The 21,799-nt window shown below is 35.3% G+C and overlaps 3 protein-coding genes across 3 annotated transcripts; 2 read left to right on the plus strand and 1 right to left on the minus strand.

The window, feature by feature from the left end:
• Window positions 1-289: 289 nt before the first annotated feature.
• LOC101889737 (NKAP family protein CG6066) lies at window positions 290-1,807 on the minus strand. Its single transcript, XM_005176396.4, has one exon. The coding sequence runs from the start codon at window positions 1,741-1,743 to the stop codon at window positions 397-399; it is 1,347 nt and encodes a 448-aa protein (XP_005176453.1). The 5' UTR covers window positions 1,744-1,807; the 3' UTR covers window positions 290-396.
• A 3,783-nt stretch (window positions 1,808-5,590) lies between these two features.
• LOC101889457 (coatomer subunit gamma) lies at window positions 5,591-9,284 on the plus strand. Its single transcript, XM_005176394.4, has 8 exons — window positions 5,591-5,784; window positions 6,038-6,693; window positions 6,763-7,873; window positions 7,938-8,119; window positions 8,179-8,353; window positions 8,415-8,600; window positions 8,659-8,811; window positions 8,870-9,284. The coding sequence occupies exons 1-8, from the start codon at window positions 5,745-5,747 to the stop codon at window positions 8,998-9,000; spliced, it is 2,634 nt and encodes an 877-aa protein (XP_005176451.1). The 5' UTR covers window positions 5,591-5,744; the 3' UTR covers window positions 9,001-9,284.
• Window positions 9,285-9,660: 376 nt separating this feature from the next.
• LOC101889283 (filamin-B) lies at window positions 9,661-20,216 on the plus strand. The gene is made up of 5 exons (XM_059126565.1): window positions 9,661-10,428; window positions 11,220-11,430; window positions 16,481-16,641; window positions 16,709-16,907; window positions 19,806-20,216. Exons 2-5 carry the CDS (start codon window positions 11,322-11,324, stop codon window positions 20,099-20,101), a joined length of 765 nt encoding a protein of 254 aa, XP_058982548.1. The 5' UTR covers window positions 9,661-10,428; window positions 11,220-11,321; the 3' UTR covers window positions 20,102-20,216.
• Window positions 20,217-21,799: the final 1,583 nt, after the last annotated feature.

The raw sequence follows: 21,799 nt of genomic DNA on the forward strand, positions 1-21,799 counted from the left end.
CACCGTATTATTTTGGATTGGTCACTCATTTTACCAAGATGGTAAAAGGGTAAGGATGTAGTAAATTGTTTTGCTCCTTTTTGTGCCAATCAACCTTTTTAGGAATTCAAATTTTATTTTTTAAGTTTAGAACCATAAGATGTAGAATTCTTTTTCAACCCGTCGGCTGGTATCCGAATCTTTTTACAAAGTAAGGAATTGGGTGACTTGATTTTTCACAGCTATCTTTAAACTGTTTCAGAACATATCCCGCATAATCTACACTGCATTGCACGACTTCCACATAACATTGCTTGATATTTAGGTTTATTACTCCCTTCTTGGGAGTTAAATAAAATTAAATCTACGTATTTATAAAATATATTGTTTACTTAATACATACATTTATAAAATACATTATTTTTTGTCTTTAGCGTGTAATTTTGAATTAATCATATCTTTAAATTGTGCCAGTATTTTGTTTTCGCGCTTTTGACGTTCTTCTTTGCTAAACATGGCTAATGCACGTTTTTCGTCGGCCGAGTAAATTTGATTTTCCTTACGAATACGTACGGCTTCCATACGACGATGTCGACTTCCACTCATAACATAGCCCACAGATTCAAAGTTGGCAATTTCCTCAGACGTAAGACCAATTTCACCACGTCTAGGTATACGTTTGCCTTCTGCAATATATGCAGCCATGGCAGCACCTTCACCCGGCAGCAATGCGCGCCCGAAATCTTTCTGATTCAGACTTCCTGTGTGTCGCAATGTAGGACCAAAATCCTCTTCTTCACTAACATCATCTTTTGTTTGTGTCCTGGAACTGGGTTTTGCTATGTTCTTTAAATCAGCTTCTTTGGATTTCTTTTGTTTTTTGGATTTCTTCTTATTTTTCTTTTTCTTTGATGTCTTCAATTTTTTAATAGAATCGGCTGTCTTTTCTATCCAGACTTCTTCTTCGCTATCGCTAGAAGAAGATTCACTATCAGACGATTCACTGGAGCTGTCACTAGACGAAGAAGACGATGAATCGTCTGATGAGGATTCTGACGACGATGAAACCTTTTTCTTCATTTTAGATTTCTTCCTCTTTTTAGTTTTCTTTTTCTTAGACTTTTTGGACTTCTTTTTAGTTTTCTTTGATTTTTTCTTTTTTGGTCCTTGATATGTGTGTTCTAATAACTGGACTTCATCGTCCTCATCATCAGAGTACTTCTCGGGATGTGCTGGGCTTTTGGCCCAAACTTCTTCAGCTCCTTTGGCTCCAATTGTTTCACGTTCTTCTCGACGCTGTTGCAAATATTTGGGGTCTCGTTTAAAGTTAGATTTTTGGCCAAATCCATGTCGAGGCCTTTCTTCGTGATGCACAATAGCCGACGGTTGCCCTCTAAACGGATTATTTGTTCTATCTCTGTTGTTTTCCCTATACTTATCATTGGGCCAACGTTCGGTTGTTTTTGCAGGGGACTTCCTATGACCATCATTATTTTCAGAGAAGTTTGAATCTCTTCGCTTTCTTTCATAATTGTTTGTCTTCTTTGGACTTCTTTGACGCGTTCTTTCCCTACTCCGATCACGTCTCCTACTTTCAGATCTACTCCGGGATCGAGAACGTCTGCTATTTGCGTCGCTATTGTGGACTTTTCTTTTTGTGGAAATTGATCGTCTACGTCCATCCCTTCTTTCTATTGATTTTGAGCGTCTACGACGTTCTGTAGGAGACCTATGCCTACTCCTGGACCTAGTGCGGGACCTCATTATGACCTGTAAATTGATTCCTTTCTGCAGTACACAATAGAGGTGGCAAACTATTGATGTCAATACCGATAGTATCGATACTTAATTATGAAATGAGCTATCTATTGAGTTTTTTTTGTATCGAAATTATAGGGTGGCCATTCCATCAATTTATTTATTTCAAAAAAATCAATGCATAGAAATTTTCATGCGCAATTATACATATACTGGAGATACAATAAAAATATCAATAATATTACAGTAATAATATTAGAGTGTTATCTAAAACTCGAAGTATTTCATCACACAAGTAAAACACATAATACAACAAGGAGGTAGGACATCTTCGTAAAACTACAGACATACATCCCTGAACTATGCCCGCATTCTGTCAGAATTACTCAAAATTAAATGCAAAAAGTTGTCTTATTTATTTGGCTTTTTCCTCATTTTTAAAATGATTTAAATACCACGAAAAATTATAGAAATGCCCCGATTTTCTTTCAAAAGTATTATCCAAACTGTTCAATATTTCAATCACATGGCGAAACTGGTTAATATCTAATAGCATGTTTCCATTGGAAACCGAACAACGTTATTCGCTCTCAGAATTAAGTACATGAATTAACCCGTTCATACGGCACGATTCGTAATTCATAGTAAAATAATTCCTTTTTTCAAAAATTTTGTTTGTTGATTTTAATGGGAATTTATACTAAAATACATGAAATTCTCACTAATATGAATAGAAGAAATTATTGTTTTTCTCCCAAAGATTTATTATACCATTAATTTTATAATTTTCATTCACGTTTTCAACTTTTTGTGTAAATCTTGACATTTTGAACATATTTTTGTATTTTTCTATTTTTAAATTCTGCTGCAGAGATACTTGTCAAACATTTTTTCTGCCGATACAAACATTTTGAAAATATTGCCTCTTTTGTTTCCAGTGTTCTGTGGAAATTTCAAATGGTGGACAAAATGCGTACCTCGGATGAGAGAGAAAAGAAAATTTACTTTCGTTTGAATATACATACGCCATTCAACATTGTAGTTTTCATTCATAATTTTCAGTCTTCCCAAAATTTTTCAAAATTTCATTAAATTTTTCTATTTTCAATTTTTAAATGTCATAATTTATTTTTTCGATAAATGCTCTCATTTGTTAGGGATGGGACATATTTTTTCGTTGTCCTGAGAGTGATTTGATTTGAACAATGTGTGAAGAATTATAGCATGTTTCCATTGGAAACCGAACAACGTTGTTCGCTCTCAGAATTAAGTACACGAATTAACCCGTTCATACGGCACGATTCGTAATTCATAGTAAAATAATTCCTTTTTTCAAAAATTTTGTTTGTTGATTTTAATGGGAATTTATACGAAAATCCATGAAATTCTCACTAATATGAATAGAAGAAATTATTGTTTTCCTCCCAAAGATTTATTATATCATTAATTTTACAATTTTCATTCACGATTTCAACTTTTTGTGTAAATGTTGACATTTTGAACACATTTTTGTGTTTTTCCATTTTTAAATTCTGCTGGAGAGACACTTGTCAAACATTTTTTCTGCCGATAGAAACATTTTGAAAATGTTGCCTCTTTTGTTTGCGTTTTCTGTGGAAATTTTAACTCGTGGACAAAATGCGTACCTCGAATGAGAGAGAAAACAAAATTTACTTTCGTTTGAATGAACATACCCCATTCAACATTGTAGTTTTCATTCATAATTTTCAGTCTTCCCAAAAATTTTTAAAATTTCATCAAATTTTTCTATTTTTAATTTTTAAATGTCATAATTTATTTTTTCGATAAATACTCTCATTTGTTAGGGATGGGACATATTTTTTCGTTGTTCTGAGAGTGATTTGATTTGAACAACGTACAAATATGAGTGTTCGCTCAGGAAATTTTGTGTGAAGAATTAGGTAGTTTTTTCATAGTTAAGGGTCAAACAACGAATAGAGAGCGAATCAAGTGCAGTGGAAACGCCACATTAGGTAGTTTTTTCATAGTTAAGGGTCAAACAACGAATAGAGAGCGAATCAAGTGCAGTGGAAACGCCACATAATACGTTTCTTCAAATCATTGATTATGATAACCGATTTTCCCTTCATGATATCGAAAAAAGTAATTTAAAAATTGTTTATAACAGAATTATGTTAGAACAAGTGACATAAACAAATTTATTTTTGCAATTAAAACTTAATAATTTTGACGTTTAATGGACCAAACAGTAGAATTTTTTGGTTTCAAATTGCGGATGAGAGTACTAAATACAAAGTTCACATGGCACGTGAAATGAAATATGAAATATCTACTTGATTCCCCACACAAAAGTTTTTTGAGCGAACAAAGATTTTTGTTCTTTGTTCCTTTCAAATCACTTTCAGAACTACGATGAAATTTGTGTCATTCTTAACAAATGAGAGCATTTATCGAAAAAAATAAATTATGACACATCAAAATTCAAAATAAAAAATGTAATAAAATTTTAAAAACATTTAGGAATATTGAAAATTATGAATGAAAGATATAATGTTGAATGGCGTATGTGCATTCAAACGAAAGTAAATTTCGTTTTGTCTCTCGTCCAATGTACGCTTTTTGTCCACGAGTTGGAATTTCGTCAGAAAATTTAATACAAAAGAAGCAAAATTGTTGTATCGACAAATATTTTTTTCACATGTGAATCTCCATTCGAATTTAAAAACAGAAAAATACAGTAATATATGTTAAAGGTCAACATTTATACAAAAAGTTCAAAACATGAATGAAAACTGTTTAATGAAAGATAAAATAAATACTTGGAAGAAAAACAATAATTTCTTCTATTATTATTAATGATAATTTCATGTACTTCCACACAAATTCCTAAAATATTAAAAAAATTGAAAAAAGGAATTATTTTACAAGGAATTACGAATGGTGCAGTGTGAATGGGTTAATTTGTGTACCTAATTCTGATGTGGCGTTTCCACTGCACTTGATTCGCTCTCTATTCGTTGTTTGACCCTTAACTATGAAAAAACTACATTATTCTTCACACAAAATTTCCTGAGCGAACACTCATATTTGTACGTTGTTCAAATCAAATCACTCTCAGAACAACGAAAAAATATGTCCCATCCCTAACAAATGAGAACATTTATCGAAAAAATAAATTATGACATTTAAAAATTACAAATAGAAAAATTTAATAAAATTTTAAAAATTTTTGGGAAGACTGAAAATTATGAATGAAAACTACAATGTTGAATGGCGTATGTACATTCAAACGAAAGTACATTTTGTTTTCTCTCTCATTCGAGGTACGCATTTTATCCACGAGTTGAAATTTTCACAGAAAACTGCAAACAAAAGCGGCAATATTTTCAAAAACTTTGTATCGGCAGAAAAAATGTTTGACAAGTGTCTCTCCAGCAAAATTTAAAAGTAGAAAAATACAAAAATATGTTCAAAATGTCAACATTTACACAAAAAGTTGAAAACGTGAATGAAAATTATAAAATTAATGATATAATAAATCTTTGGGAGAAAAACAATCATTTCTTCTATTCATATTAGTGAGAATTTCATGTATTTTCGTATAAATTCCATTAAAATCAACAAACAAAATTTTTGAAAAAAGGAATTATTTTACTATTAATTACGAATCGTGCCGTATGAACGGGTTAATTCGTGTACATAATTCTGAGAGCGAACAACGTTGTTCGGTTTCCAATAGAAACATGCTATGAGACCGAACAACGTAATTGAAAGTGCAATAAAAACATAGCATAATACCTGCCTTTATTCTTTCAGTATATTTGATATTCGACGAGAACAATCGACATGTTTGCTAGGAAAATCGATTAGTCCAATAGTCGATTTAGGACTCCCTGCATTCGACCAATTCCGTGTGACGTGTAAAATTTCATTGACTGTAAATTTTCATTGATTTTGATAAAAAAATAATTGAGATTTGTTACTGAGTTCATATCAATAATCCTCACAAGGTGTCCAAATCAAAAATGGGTTCATTCCGCAGAGAAAAAGAAGACGAAGAAGAGGGTAAGTAAATAAAACGGTCACTTGTCGATAGCTTATCTTGGTGAGCAAAGCAAATACCGCTGCCTATCAAATTCAGCTTCGCCTAATTCCAACTCATTTTTTCTACTTTGATATGACACTGGCTGAATGGCTGACTAGTTGTGAATTACTTCATAACTTGTTGTTGGTGTCGTTTGTCAAAATTAAAAAAATAAGAGCGAGGAGTTATTACCGATCATGAACATTTTTAAAACAAATCACAAACTTTCTGCAGGCCCCACCAACATTTACCAAAACTTGGAGAAGACCTCAGTGCTTCAGGAGACCCGAGCGTTTAATGACACACCTGTAAATCCCCGAAAATGTATTCACATCTTGACCAAGATATTATACCTGATCAATCAGGGAGAACAGTTGGGCACTCGCGAAGCAACAGACTGCTTTTTTGCCATGACCAAATTGTTCCAATCTAAGGATGTAGTTTTACGTCGCATGGTTTACTTGGGCATCAAGGAGTTGTCATCGATTGCAGAAGATGTTATTATCGTCACCAGTTCCTTGACTAAAGATATGACTGGAAAGGAGGATTTGTATCGTGCCGCAGCCATACGTGCTCTCTGCAGTATTACTGACAATACGATGCTTCAAGCGGTTGAACGTTACATGAAGCAATGTATTGTTGATAAGAATGCTGCTGTTTCCTGTGCAGCTTTGGTTAGTTCGTTGCGATTGGCAGGCACTGCCGGTGATGTAGTTAAACGTTGGGCCAACGAAGCACAAGAAGCCCTTAACAGCGATAACATTATGGTTCAATATCATGCGTTGGGCTTGCTATACCATATTCGAAAATCGGACCGCTTGGCCGTAACAAAGTTGGTTAATAAGTTGACGCGCAATTCAATGAAGAGTCCATACGCTGTCTGCATGTTGGTAAGTACTTATGCTCCCACATTAGATGGTTTTTATTCACATCCATTTCTTCTGTTACTATTCTTTTAGATTCGCATTGCTTGTAAACTCATCGAAGAAGAGGATATCTCCGCCGATGAAATGTCTGAATCTCCAATGTTTACATTCATTGAATCTTGTTTGCGCCATAAGAGCGAAATGGTTATTTACGAAGCTGCCCATGCAATTGTTAACTTAAAGAATACTAATGCACGTGTTTTATCGCCAGCTTTCTCCATTCTGCAATTGTTCTGCAGCTCACCCAAGGCCACATTGCGTTTTGCAGCTGTTCGAACTTTAAATAAAGTGGCAATGACTCACCCTGCTGCTGTTACCACATGTAATTTAGATTTGGAGGGACTTATTGCTGATTCAAATCGCTCCGTGGCCACCCTTGCCATTACAACTCTGCTTAAGACGGGAGCCGAGTCTTCGGTAGAGCGTTTGATGAAACAAATTTCGTCCTTTGTGGCTGAAATTTCCGATGAATTTAAAGTTGTCGTAGTACAAGCCATTTGTTCGCTATGCACAAAATATCCTCGCAAGCATACCGTCTTAATGAACTTCCTAAGTGGTATGTTACGAGAAGAAGGTGGTTTAGAGTATAAGACATCTATTGTGGATACCATTATTACAATCATTGAGGAGAATGCTGAAGCTAAGGAATCTGGACTTTCGCATTTGTGCGAGTTCATTGAAGATTGTGAACATGTTTCATTGGCCGTGCGTATATTACATCTTTTGGGCAAGGAGGGTCCATTTGCCAATCAACCTTCCAAGTATATTCGTTTCATCTACAACCGAGTTATCTTGGAAAGTCCAATTGTGAGAGCGGCAGCTGTTACTGCCTTGGCACAATTTGGCGCCTCCTGTCCTGCGTTGTTGGGAAATATTCTCGTGCTTTTGGGTCGTTGCCAAATGGATCCGGATGATGAGGTCCGTGATCGTGCCACTTATTATTTGAATATTTTACAAACCGAAAAGGCAGATTTGTATAAACATTATATCATTGAACGTGAAACATGTTCCTTAGCATTACTCGAAAAAGCTTTGGTCGAACATTTGAATGGAGATTGCAATACAGGTTTCGACCTTTCTATTGTACCTAAAGCTGCTATCGTCAAAGAAGATGTCAAAGATGAAGCTATGTTGGTTACAAATGGTAAGAAATGTCTTATTATGGTTAATATCAAAAGATATAAATGCTATGTCTTCAACAATTGTAGCACCACGGGCTCCCAAAATCACTCGCGAAGAAGAAAGTGCCGCTCGGTTGGCGCAGTTGCCGGGTATACATGCATTAGGTCCGATACATCGAACTGCACCAGCTATACAACTTACCGAGAGCGAAACAGAATATACGGTTTCATGCATCAAACATATTTTCCCCAATCATGTTGTGTTCCAGGTAATGGTTGTCCCCCTTTTAGTAGACTAGGTAATATAAAAGTTTTTTTTTTTTGTTAGTTCGATTGTCTCAATACTTTGGCAGACCAATTTTTGGAAAATGTACGTGTAGAATTAACAATACCGGATGGTTTTATAACTCGTGCGGTAATACCCTGTCCCAAACTCCCGTACAACGAATTGCAAACCACATTTGTTATTGTTGAATTCCCCCAAGATGTTGGTAGTTCTACAGGTAAGATTTAGAGGCTACAAATTGTCTTTTCCATGTTTAATTTACTTGCGACTTTGTACAGCTACATTTGGAGCTACTTTGAGATTTGTCGTCAAAGATTGTGATCCTAATACTGGGGAACCAGATTCGGAAGATGGCTATGATGACGAATACATGCTTGAAGATATGGAAATCACACTGGCTGATCAAATACAAAAGACCAAAAAGAGTAACTTCCAAGCCGTGTGGGATGCAGCCGATACTGAAGGTAAGTTTTGTCCGGATATTTAAGGTACATAGTAATTAAATTTGTTTTAATTTTGTAGAATGGGTAGAAGCTGAAGACACATATTCTTTGTCAGCTGTTAGCACACTGCAAGAAGCAGTTAATACCATAATAAAATTCCTAGGTTTAGGACCCGCCAATCTCTCTGAAAAAGTGCCAGAAGGCGTTGCAACACACACACTACTTTGTTCTGGTAAGCTCTTCAATGATATTATAAAAGAGTAAATAATCATGTTTTTATGTGTCTACAGGTACATTTAGAGGAGGTGCTGAAATCCTGGTACGGGCTAAACTGGCCTTAGCTGACGGAGTTACCATGCAATTAACTGTACGTACTACTTACCCAGAGGTGGCAGAGTTGGTAACAGCTGCTATAGGATAAAAGTATCCCGACCAAATTCATTCCCCAGGAAGTTTTTCACAATTAACATATACAATATTTTGATAAATGAGAGAATGAATGGATCGAAAAATATGCAAATAATTAAGTAGTATTTTCTATTGAAGATAAAAGATCGACATTACAAAGTGCACTATTATATAAGCATTATTATTACTGATTACAATGCGCTGTTATTCCGATTATCGAATGTAATTCGTCTTCATGTTTATGTCGATTGAAGAAACGACGGAACATCAAAAAAAAAAAAAAAAAAAAAACTAAAACATTCAATTTAATATAAACATATTCCTGCGAAATTATAATTTTTTATATATAAACTGCATATATCTTATGTCTGTGCGCGTTTTTTTGTTTTGGTGTAAAATGATATCTGAAAATATATAAATTAGGCATTTAGAAATATTAAGTTACCATATACATTACAAATAAATTGAAAACAAAAATTAACAAAGCTCTGACAAAAAAAAAAAAACAAGAAACAGAGAAACCAAATATTCTAATGTTATCCTCAATTGCATGTAGATAGATCGCTGCACTGTCATTGACACTGAATGACTTGCGGCACATCCCAAACATTATGCGATAAGTTTCGTCTGTTGTTAAATTATATTTTTAATGGTTTTCACTCATCTCTTTAGAATAGCTATGAGTTTTCTCGAAACTTGAACACATTGTTGAGACTGAGAAGGAGAGGAGAAACTGAGGCTGTTGCCCATCCTCTTTTACATTTGGTAGTGTTGTGGAATGTTGTGTGTTTCTTTTGAAACCGATTCAGTTGTATTTGATCCATTAAACTTAATATGTGAAGAGTTTTTTTTTTTAAATATGCATTGTCACATAAAGAAAATCTAAAATTGCACATGGTTTTGTAAAAAGGTTGTGTCACTAGTCAGTTTAATAGGGTCACTTCTGTTTGTTGTTATAAATATTTTACCGATTTTTATAATTTATTATATATATACATATTTGAGCAAACATCAATTAGATATCCGTTTGCTTTTAACACTAATCTGCGTACTCCAAACTAGCGGAGAAAAATAATCCATAAAAGCAACATACACCCACCCAAAAGCAGATGTTTTGTCTAGACTCTGGAGAGAATATTTTCAACAACAGGCGTACAAACATTTGTTGTTCCTCATCTCTTGTACGCATCTCAAGTGTGAGTTTTTATACATGTTCATATGGGGGGCAATATTGGCTTCTGGCATGTTGCCCATTTGTTGTCAAAAAATAACAAAATATGGATGAGTAATACTCAATGTTTGTTGTATCGATGATCATATAAAAATCATCTGTTTGCTGCAACAGTTCGAAAGAGAACGACAAACCTTCGTAACATTTCAATTCTTTAAAATATTTAATTAATTTTTTTTATTCATGTGTACATCTGTAACCATTTCATAAGTATGCAAAATTGTTTAAACAAAAGTATTCAAATTCTCAAATATTGCATCGTTAATTGACAAACCAAAAAACAACGCATATGGTGCATCGCTCAGCCAACGCCAACGCCAAATAAATACACACATGAATCTTGTTTGTAAATGGAACTAGTTTATACCTAGTGGTTTAATTATTACCAAAGTGTCATTCAATATAAAGTGTCTAAACACAAATGAGTTATTATTAAAAGTCGAGTTAAACAGGAAACAAGGAAACTACACAACCCCACATCTGAAACATTTAAAACGTGTATGAATTTAATCCCTTTTAAATGTATTGCATTGAGATATGAATGGATAAAATTGAAATAGACTGCACTTCAATTTTATCTATTGAAATTTGAAGAGCTCACTAGAGACACGTAGCAAAATACACTTTTCGGAACAACGGAATATTCTCATCATATTTTTAAAATGAATGTGCACTCTGTACAGTTCAAACTTAATCATATTCATCTCTGTTCTTTTTCTGTTCAATTTACAAACATATTCTCAGCGAAGGAAAAAAAAAACAATACGCTTGTTTATGTATCTCAAACAGTCCGACCACTCAGATGTGTCTTAAATGTTACGATAAAAATGAAAGCTCTTATAATTCAAAGCATATGGATGAAAAATATGTTGTGTGTTTTTGTTATGAACAAATTTTCAATTTAGTTCGTTGCTCAAACTCATATGGAAAACTTATTTAAAACAAATGATACTTTGTCGCGTGTGTTGAATGTGAAAATTTAAATTGTATAAATATATAAGTGTATAGATTGAATACATAAGCACCACATGACTGGTTAAATAAATATTGATTATTTGAAAAGAAAATTTATTGAATTAAAGTAAGATATAGAAAGGATAACAATGTTCAAGACTTCACAAGAAATTCGTTTGAATACGACGGGAACAAAACTCCGTAATAGTGGTGAAAATGTTTCGGGTTTCGGGAAATACCATAAAACACCAGATATGGGTAAGTGTGGAGAGAAAAAAATATATAAAATTATAGAGCCGAATGAAAATCCATTCCAAGAAATGAATTTTTTTTGATCTTTGAATTGAAGTTTTAGACAAAGACAGACATGTCCACTACCGCTTTATTTTTTTTAGAAAGTGTGTTTCTTTATACATTGGTTCCATATTACTAATGACGTTGGATTTAGAAATAAGTTTTCGGCTTAACCCAACCTCGGAAATTTGTATGTTAAGTTCAGGTCAGTAGAGCAAAATTCAGGAAGAGGGTTAAATCCGCTTTTTATACTCTCCAACATATAGCCCATATGTATGGGCTATATCGGTCCACGATATCGTATAGCTTCCATATAACGTTCCAAATGGTTGAGGCCATTCAAAGTTCGTCCCGGCTTAACCCTTGTTTTTTACTTGTTTATGTTGTTGTTTATGTTGAAAATATAACTATATATTACTCATTACTAAGTATTGAGTAGTCTCGATACGAAGTTCGATACTCGGCGTCGGCAAACTTAGTGAAACATAATAACATGATGATGAGCTGAAGTAGATTTAAGATCATCCTTTTGTCAATTTGTAGTATTCAACTATTCCCAGAATACTTTTTGAGTTATTTTCATAATTTTTGCCTTTAGGATTTTTTTCTTAGGAAATTACAAAAAAGAGACTATCATGAAAAAAAAAAAAAACAAATAAAAAAGCCGGACGGTCGAATTTGTCAATTTTCAAAAAAAAATCCCTTAAAAATTCTGTTAAAATCTTAAAAATACCGAATGTAGCCGTTATATTAGGGTCTATACGACGACGTGGATCTGTATCATCAAAATACCGAATATAGGGAGGTATTGTTATATGGGGATATTCCAAAACGTGAACCTGCACAGACAATTTTCTGTCATAAACAATTCCGAAATACCGAATATGGGGAGGTACCGTTATTTGGAAAACGTGAACCTGCATGGCCCATTTTCTACACCAAAAGTCCTGCAGACATAATATACATTTGAGTAAAATTTTATCAACCTAAAACGTTTCGTTCGGTAGCTAGAGTGATTACCACAGACTGATAGACGAACGGACATCGCTAAATCGACATTGAATTTTATGCTGATGAAGAATATATATATATATATATATATATATATATATATATATATATATATATATATATATATATATATATATATATATATATATATATATATATATATATATATATATATATAATTTGTGGGGTCTAAAATGTATATTTCGAGTTGTTACAAAGGGAATGACATAATATACCCTCCATACTATGGTGGAGGGTATAATAATTTACTATAGTGAACATGAAGCTCACGCAGTTGTTAGGCTGTAGTATGGTCGGGTAAAAAGCGATTATTTTCTCTTTCAGCAGCATCAATTTTCAGTTTTAGCAGTTTTATTATGACTTGTAAAAAAATTGTCTGTAGCTACATTACTTCTACTAACCCTAGAAGCACGCGATCGCCTCGATTCCTTTCGCAGCATCAGAATCAGCTGCTATAGACTTTCATACCATTTTTCCCAGGATTACTTGGAATAGGCATCTACATCGCAAAGGAATATGTTTTTCGTCAAACATTACGTTAATGTTTAGAAAGTAAAGAGCTAGAAGTTTTTAGTCCATTGCTCATAAAATTATGGGAAAGGGGTAAGTTTATTTTCTTTTTGTTTTTATCCATTCAAAGACATGATTGCTCCAAAAGGAGGGGAATTAATAAAAGTCGTCCCAAAACGAGTTAAGACTTTTACCAATACACTTTTATAAGAGTAATATATCTGTTATGCAATCTCATTAACCAAAAAATATTGTAGAGAGTACTATTGATCAACTCCACTTATTTCTTCAACATTTTCGAAACAAAGATTTCTTTACTGTAGTGATACAACATACATACAACGGATCAAGAATATTCGCAATCCAATAAATAACACAAGAAGTCACTCCATGTTTTGTGTGCCTCCTGCACGGCTTAGAGTTTTCGAAGGAAGCACAGTACATTATTTTCGATCTGTATCAAAAAAAAAAACAAAAAAGTCAGTGCCATTATTAGTAGTGAATGAACTGATTGCTCCTATATCACTGAATATTGCTCTTAAAATGAACGTTCTTCATCCTTAATAAGAAGATTAAGATCAACGTCATCACTTACTTCATCATCAATGTCAATCAAGAATTCTTCAATTTCATGCTCATTCATTTATCCTCTCCAAAAAGGGTCAGAACATGTAATGAGAAGACACTTGTTATAAAAATACTTCTTAATATAAAATGTTGATAAAACAAAAGAACTAAGTATAATTCAACAATTTATGCACCGAGTAGTATTTTTGCTTTTATTTCACCGTGAAGAAATACGACGTGTGTAAATACAATTAGGGTTATTAAAAGTCCACAACGTAGCAACAGAGCATTCTCTACGAGGCTGCAGATAGTTCTGACCTTAAGCATCAGGCGTAACGTTGTTGAAACGCCACCAATCTGCTTACCGAAAAGGATACGTGTCAAATTCAGCGAAGGTGTGGCTACCCACATCTAAAATACCTTTTTTCGGATAATCTACTTTAGCGATAACCAACTCACGAACTCACTTCCCTCTCAAAGTACTGTATGAAGAGGAAGTCATTGGGCTCCTTTTTTAACTCCTTGTTATCACTCGCCTTTCAGTCCTCTTTGATTCCGCGGATCCCCTTGGTGCCCATGTCATCGTAGTCACAAGAAGTCGAGAGGATTTTACATAACTCTCGCCTTGTCGGCTTCAACCACCATGCACCATTGTATTGGTATCGCGATACGATGCAAACAATCGTTTTTCAAAGAGAATGATAGCCCTTCACAGAATTCTAAATCTATTCCGCATGTACCAAGTCGAAGATCAGTTTTATGGATTTCACTTCCCTCTTGAGTTGAGGACTATCCTAAACCTCTTCTGCTCTATTTGTTGGGAATGCAACTCCACATCGAGCCAAAGCTCTACGTGCGATTTGGGTATAAACCACCACCCCCTCGGGTCCTGACTTCCTCGCCACCTGAATATCTTTCGGTCAGACTTCGTAGTCGAAACTGCTACCAGTTTTTTACATACAAAGCGGGACTGGTTACCCAAAATGAGAAAGGGACGATCAGGGAAAAGGATGAGTGCAACACAAAAGTGCCACACTAGTGGAGCAGTCTAATCACTGTGTTTACATGGACGTAGCTTTCTCACTGCGAGGAGAGAGGCACCATTTCATCTCTTCCGATCTGACGCTGGCGAACGTCAAACCTATTTAGTTTGAAAGTGCCCCCTACAAAGATTGTGACGATTTGTGATGATGAGGCAGAGAGTTGAGATTCCCTGGGACTCCCCACCACCTGCAGTATCAGTAAAAGACATCTGGTCAGATCTCGTAACCGAGTTACTTCTAGTTTTGGTCCTATGCTACCAGGGGACTGGTAACCCCCCGTGGCAAACATACGCGCCTATGCCTGTACCGCCCGTACACGACTCACATCCCATTGGCCATCAGTATCACCTACTGCGTGAGATAAAAAAACTGCAACAAAGTCGAATATTACATTTTTTTAAAATGTTATTGAATGAAAGCAAAAAATGTCGGAAATAGCATACATTTTAGAATAAGTTTAGATTTGTTCGAATTGACCACGAATTATGGCCTTCAAAGGGCCAATGAAACCGTCACACGCTCCCAATTTCCGGCGAAGCGCTTGCTTGAGGTACTTTGACACTTTGGTATTTTTTAGTGCCAACCTTGCTTTCCAAAATATTCCAGGCACAATAGTATAACAGATTGGTATTCGGAGATTTTGGTGGCCATTGTGCGCTGGAAATGAAGCGAGGAACCTCATTTTGTAACCATTTTTGGGTGGCGCGTGCTGAGTGCGATGGTGCTGAGTCCGGATGGAATGTCCAAGGTCTGCGGCGAAAATGTTTGCGTGCCCAAGGCTTTAATACACCCTCCAGAATATTTTGGCGATGATATCCGGCATTTATTCTGATGCCATTGTCGATTAATACAAGCGGAGATCGCCGCCCACACCGGCGCTTGAGTTCTGCTGTCCAACCGAAGGTGCACATTTTCAGCTGACCTCTTTGGCAAGTAAACACGATCATTTTGTTTGTTGCGGTGTAAGTTCTAACACTTTTTGGAATTTCAATGGCTTTACCCCGAGCTCATTTTTCAATATTTGCTGAATGGAATATTGCAATATGTTCATCTCACAAACCATTTTTCGGCCACTGCGATAAGTCGCTTCTTTACTTTTCGAACCATTTCTGCGGATGTTGCTGTTTTCTTCCATCTACTTTCTTGACGTCGGGATACGCTACCAGTATTACGGTAACGAGCGATGATACGAGACACAAAAGATTTATTTACATTTCCCACTATCACGCTTGAATTTCATCACGAATAACTTTTGTTCTGAAAAAAAAACTCCAAAATGCTTTTGTAAGCTTGTAAACAATATAATGGGCAGCCACTGAACAGCTGTCGGGCGAGTGGCTTAGAAATGGCAGCAGTCTGAATTTGCTTCAGTTTTTTTATCTCACCCTGTATGCTCCTGTACCCATGAAGTACAGGTTCCTGTGATCCCGTACAGAGCACTCGAATACAGAACACGCAGCCAGTCCTCGGCTAGAGCTCCACAACTGCATTCTACTTTAAGAAGAAGGTTTCTCATATACAAAAATGCATTGAGAGACTCATGCAGGCCAAACCTATAATCGTCGTTAGTAAAGTTACCCGCCCATTTTCGTTCTCGTTCCATCTAGAGTTTACGAACGTCATTACCCCAGAAATGACACAATAAGTGGTGGTGGGGACGCTCTTTCTTATTCCGATCTCATTTTACAAAACTGCATAATTAATCTTTTAAAAATGCATAATTAGTCTCAGCGACTATTTTGTTTCGGTCTCTGTTTTACAGAAAATATCCGAAATGTTGTAGATTTGATTTTATTTCATGCAACTAATAACTCATAAAAATATATATTAAATAATAATTTTTAATATTTTTTATAATACAGATAAATATTCAACACAGCCAGCACAAGTATTTGTTGCACCAGAGCTGACAGATCCAAGTCTTGTCCAACTACTACATTTCCCCAACGGAGCTCTACGGGTCAATAATAATGTTAATTTCATAATTAAAAGGAACGGAGTAAAAGGAAATTTTGAAGTAAAGGTTTGTGATCAATAAAAAATATTATACTGATGATATTTAGGATTTTTTTTCCGTCAATATTTGACAGCTGGAAAATCCATCGGGCCATCAAATGTTTGTACCACTAAAAATCATTGATCCAGAAAGATTTGAAGTCTCGTTTACTCTGGTCGAGGCTGGTCTCTATAAAGTTCATATTAAATGTAATTCAGTGACATTACCAAAATCACCATTTATAATTGTGGCAATAAGTGGATTTGACTTGGAACCGAAAGCAAAAATGGAATGTAAGTAATACAAAATGGAGAGCAGTTGCCATAGGAGTGCTGAACACTTCCGAGATCTTTATCTTCGTTCAATATGAAGTTTGTATTTTTTTTTTTTGAAAGAGTTTGACTTTTTCGGAAGGTTACAACAGGATTGAACCGGTATTTTGCATCTCTGATATCGATCTAAATTTGTTCAAAGTATTACGATGCATTAAGTTTGAACCAAATCGGATACTCCCTTCAAGAGGGGTTTCCATAATGGCTTACTAAAACTTATGAAATGAAAAGAGTAGAATTCTCCCTTTGACATTAATTTAAATGCTCGTGTTTAAATGCGATAATTTGGATTTAATAGATATGCTGGCGAATTGAGTCCAGAGATACTCGGAAATACAATATATAGCAACTGATGATCGGGAATATGATGTTTACGACGATTGGGAATACTAGTGTTGAGATTTAATTTCTTAACGATTTGTAGATATGAGGTAGGGATGTGGGGTTGTTGACGATTTGTGGATACTCGAGTATCACGATGTTGATACCTGAATTGTAGACGAAGTATAAGTATTCGGATTAAATACGATTTAAGGATAATCGGGATCTGGTTGGTGGTCGTCAGATGTAGGCGAGTTGTGACTGATTGGGAATTACGATGTTGACGATTTCTGAGCAATCGAGGATCCCGATGATGATGTTCGGGTTGTAGACGATCTGAAGATAATTGGGAACTCAGGCGAATGGGAATCCGGGAATCACGATGATGATGTTCGAGCTGTAGACGATCCGGAGATAATCGGGCACTCTGGCGATTGGTCATCGGGGATCACGATGATGTTTGGTTTGTAGACGATCTGAATATAATCGGAAACTTTAACGAACGTCGATAGGCAATTGGAGACTTAGTATATCGGTGTTCGGCTAGCAAATATTGTTGATCTGGAACGCATTATATCGACGATCGCAGTTTAGTTATTCGGCTTTAGTACGGTCTACGATTACTCTTACTGTCACTGTCTGTCACTGCAAGTCTGCATTTAATTTCGGTAGTCGGTACCGCCACTAGTTTGCAAGTCTTCCAGTAGGGCGTAGTTAATGTAAATTAACATTACTAACCAGGAAGACTCTCGAGACCTTGTCCTAGCCGTTAATAACCATCATAAATACTTCCTCCTTACCTTTGTTGATATAGGCAACCGTTTGCTTAATTCCCTTCCTCTCCGCTGCAGTTGCGACATGGGTGGTAGGTGGTCGGTAAGTGAAACGGGAAATAAGCCTTTTCTCTGTATCAGTGCATTTAGGTCCAGAATTGATTACTCAGTGAAGAAAAAACATACGATTTTCGTCTCATATAGTTTTTCGGTCAAGTCCTTGTAATAGCATAAACATTTTCGTGTTAGCCTTAATCTGAACAGTTGAGGGTTCCTGGATTAATCAAATGTGTATCTAAATAATTTCTATTGCACCTAATTTCCATTCCTCTTTACCACAATTCACAGGCTTTGCAGATATTTCGACGATTGGGATCACCTTTTACATATTTGAGCTCGTTTTACGGCATATTTTCCTTAGAATTTCAACGGGGGGCTTCCAGTGTGTCACACTTCCTGTTCTTTTCGCCGCTTCCGTGGAAGTGGAGCGATGGTTCAGAGATTTCTTAGAAGTATTTTTCTATTCTGTATTTTCAATTAATCCTTAGCTTACACTTTGTGCTTTAGGTACCTCATTATATCCTCCACCTTGGAAAGGAGGGTATATTAACTTTGTCATTCCGTTTGTAACATCCCTAAATATTCATCGTAGACCCCATAAAGTATATATATTCATAATCAGCATATAATACTAAGACGATTTAACGATGTCCCTCTGTCTGTTGAAATCAAAAAATTTGGCAGATCAATTTGTATTCTGTCTAGGATGGTTGGTATTAAACATGGGATATATCGGTCCACGTTTTGGTCTAGCCGCCATATAACGGTGCGTCCTGATATTCGGTATTTTGATGATTTTTGTCACATTTTTCCACGGATTTATCTAAAAATTGGTATTTGCAATTCATAATAGGTTCTAGCCCAGTGGCGAAACATTGTATGTATAGGTCCACGTTTTGGTATAGCCCCCTATAACGATGCCTCCCGATATTCGATGTTTTGATTACAATTGGTATTTGCAGTTCGTAATGGGTTCTAATCCGGTGGCAGAATATTGAATATTTATTTCCACGTTTTCCTAAAGCGCACATATAACTATACCCACCGATATTCGCTTTTTTTTTTGATAATTCTAGTCACATTTACCCACGTAATTCTTTCAAATTTGGTATTTTAGAAGATTTGATAGATGACAATCCTTGAAGTACCCTTGAAGTTCCCTTTTTGGTATGGTTCGTTTACGACCTCACTCACTTTATGTTTTTTTTTTTTGATAAATTTAACTGCATTAAAGTGAAACACGCTCGAATTCAAATACTTTTATGTAAAAATGTTTCCTTTACCCCAAGTTGGAGGGTATTGAAAGTTCGGCCCGGCCGAACTTAATGTTTTTTACTTGTTTTAGATTGTATTAGGTTTTGAAATGTCTTCGTTCATTTAATCAATAATTTGTTGAACTGCTTTCTATTTGGGATTTCAACTTTTCCTCTGTTCCAGAACCTGCTAGAATCTATTAATTTTAAAATGTTTTATTTGATGTCACAAAAATCTTCATAACTCCAATGTAAACTTACTATAAAAATACGTCGATATTAAAATTTCCTTGGAACTGTTCCTGATTAAAAGTATTTCTATCCAGTAATTCTGCATATATTCATTTATTTTAATTAAAAAAGATAATAAAATAAATAAATAAGTAACCGGCTTTCCAATTGTTCTACCATTATCTTTTTTTACTAAATTTTGTTTGTATTATTTATTCCAGTGCCTGTATTCAAATCGGATGCTTCAAGAGTAACATATCGTGGTCTTGGCTTAAGTCATATTCTTTTGAATGAAAAAAATGAATTCATTATTGACGGTTCGTCGGCGGGAAATAATATCCTGTTTGTGGGTATTTTCGGCCCTAAAGGACAATGTGACGAAGTTATTGTCAAACATATGGGCAAAAATGTTTACAAAGTTACCTATCAAGTCGATGATCCTGGTGATTATCTGTTGGCTGCAAAGTGGGGCGATGACCATATACCCGGTTCACCATTCTCGCTAAGTACCAATTAAAATCGATATGGAAATAAGATGTAGATTTAAATACTAGTTTTAGTTTAATCATAGATTAAAGATTTAAATGAAAATGAAAAGAAAAATAAAGTAGTATTAATTACAAACTATAAAAGTTGACAGATACAATTAGTTTAAGGTTTTAGTTTTTATTTATAGTTAGTTTTTCACCTCATAAATGAATCTTATTCATTAACAAAGGCTCTTTGTGTTTTTTATTTGCGGATTTGACTGTCCGATTGCCCCCCCCCCCCCCCCCCAAATTCAATTACTTTACGGTTTTTTTTATAATTAATTGTTCACCTCATGAATGAATCTTAGTCATTAACAAAGACACTTTGTGTTTATTATTTGGGATTTTGACTGTCCGACTTGTTGCTTGTAACCCCAACTATTTTATTTTCTTTTCCCGCATACCACGGCAAAATTATGGAAGGTAATATCATGTTAACATATGATATACAAATTTTTCATAATATTTTATTGTTCAATGTCTGTCATCTATATACTGTAAAAACAAATTATAACACAAAGCAATAGATCGCGAGGACAATATGGATAGTAGGACAGAGAAAATTAAAATTATAATTTGACCGTTAAAGTGACCTGATCTGATTTTTTACTGTCACTATACAGGGTGAGACGAAAAAACTGTAACCAACTTCAGACTGCTGTCATTTCTAAGCCACTCGTCCGACAACTGTTAAAATTATTCCAGTGACAGCTCATTATATTGTTTACAAGCGTACAAAAGCATTTTGATGCGAATTTTCCAGAAAAAAGTCATTCGTGATGTAATTCAAGCGCGATAGTGTGATTTCTTTATATTTGGCTGGAAAACTACAAATGGCTATCGTTAGAGCACTCCAGCATTTAAATGTGAATAAATCTTTTGTGTCTCGTACCATCGCATGTTACCGTGATACTGGTAGCGTAGCCCGACGTCAAGGAAGTGGACGGAAGAAAACATCAACATGAGCAGAAATGGTTCGAAAAGTAAAGAAGCGACTTGATCGAAACCCCGAAACCCGCGTCACAGTGGCCGAAAATGGCTCGTGAGCTGAACATATCGCAATATCCCATTCGGCAAATATTGAAATATGAGCTCGGGGTAAAGCCACTGAAATTCCAAAAATTGCAACAACTTTCACAGCAACAGAAGGAAAATATACTCAAAAGGGCTAAAAAGTTGTTTCGCTTGGCCGAAAGTGGTGAACTGCCGAATTTGGTTTTCTTCGATGGGAAAACATTCGTTGTCCAGCAGTTTGTAAACAAACAAAATGATCGTGTTTACTTGCCAAAGAGGTCAACTGAAAATTTGCACTTTCGGTTGGCCACCAGAACTCAAGCGCCGGCCATGATGATGGTGTGGGCCGCCATAACAGCCGATGGTCGCTCTCCGCACGTATTTATCGACGGTGGCATCAGAATAAATGCCGAATATTATCGCGAAAATGTTCTGGAGGGTGTATTAAAGCCTTAGGCACGCAATTTTTGTACAACGGTACATTTGTCCAAAAAAAAAATTCTCTACTTATTTATACACCAAAGGATAACTACTTATTTCGATCGACATGCCCTTGTATAAGTAATGGGTTAGTGGGTTAATTTGTAAGTGGTCAGATTGTCTAAAATCACTTGGTATACTCATCATATGGTAATGGAAGTTTTTGCTGGAGTGCTTTCGGCACAATAATG

Source organism: Musca domestica, unplaced genomic scaffold (genome assembly GCF_030504385.1).
Source record: "Musca domestica strain aabys unplaced genomic scaffold, Musca_domestica.polishedcontigs.V.1.1 4, whole genome shotgun sequence".
Classification (NCBI taxonomy): Eukaryota; Metazoa; Arthropoda; class Insecta; order Diptera; family Muscidae; genus Musca; species Musca domestica.

Bases quoted from the DNA above. Each gene is read 5' to 3' on its own strand.
- LOC101889283 (XM_059126565.1), top strand. From the start codon at position 11,322: ATGTTCAAGACTTCACAAGAAATTCGTTTGAATACGACGGGAACAAAA. The intron at 16,642-16,708 runs GTTTGTGATCAA...AATATTTGACAG, and splicing joins AAGGAAATTTTGAAGTAAAG to CTGGAAAATCCATCGGGCCA. The intron at 16,908-19,805 runs GTAAGTAATACA...TATTTATTCCAG, and splicing joins ACCGAAAGCAAAAATGGAAT to TGCCTGTATTCAAATCGGAT.
- LOC101889457 (XM_005176394.4), top strand. From the start codon at position 5,745: ATGGGTTCATTCCGCAGAGAAAAAGAAGACGAAGAAGAGG. The intron at 5,785-6,037 runs GTAAGTAAATAA...AACTTTCTGCAG, and splicing joins AAAAGAAGACGAAGAAGAGG to GCCCCACCAACATTTACCAA. The intron at 8,812-8,869 runs GTAAGCTCTTCA...ATGTGTCTACAG, and splicing joins ACACACACTACTTTGTTCTG to GTACATTTAGAGGAGGTGCT.
- LOC101889737 (XM_005176396.4), bottom strand. From the start codon at position 1,743: ATGAGGTCCCGCACTAGGTCCAGGAGTAGGCATAGGTCTCCTACAGAA.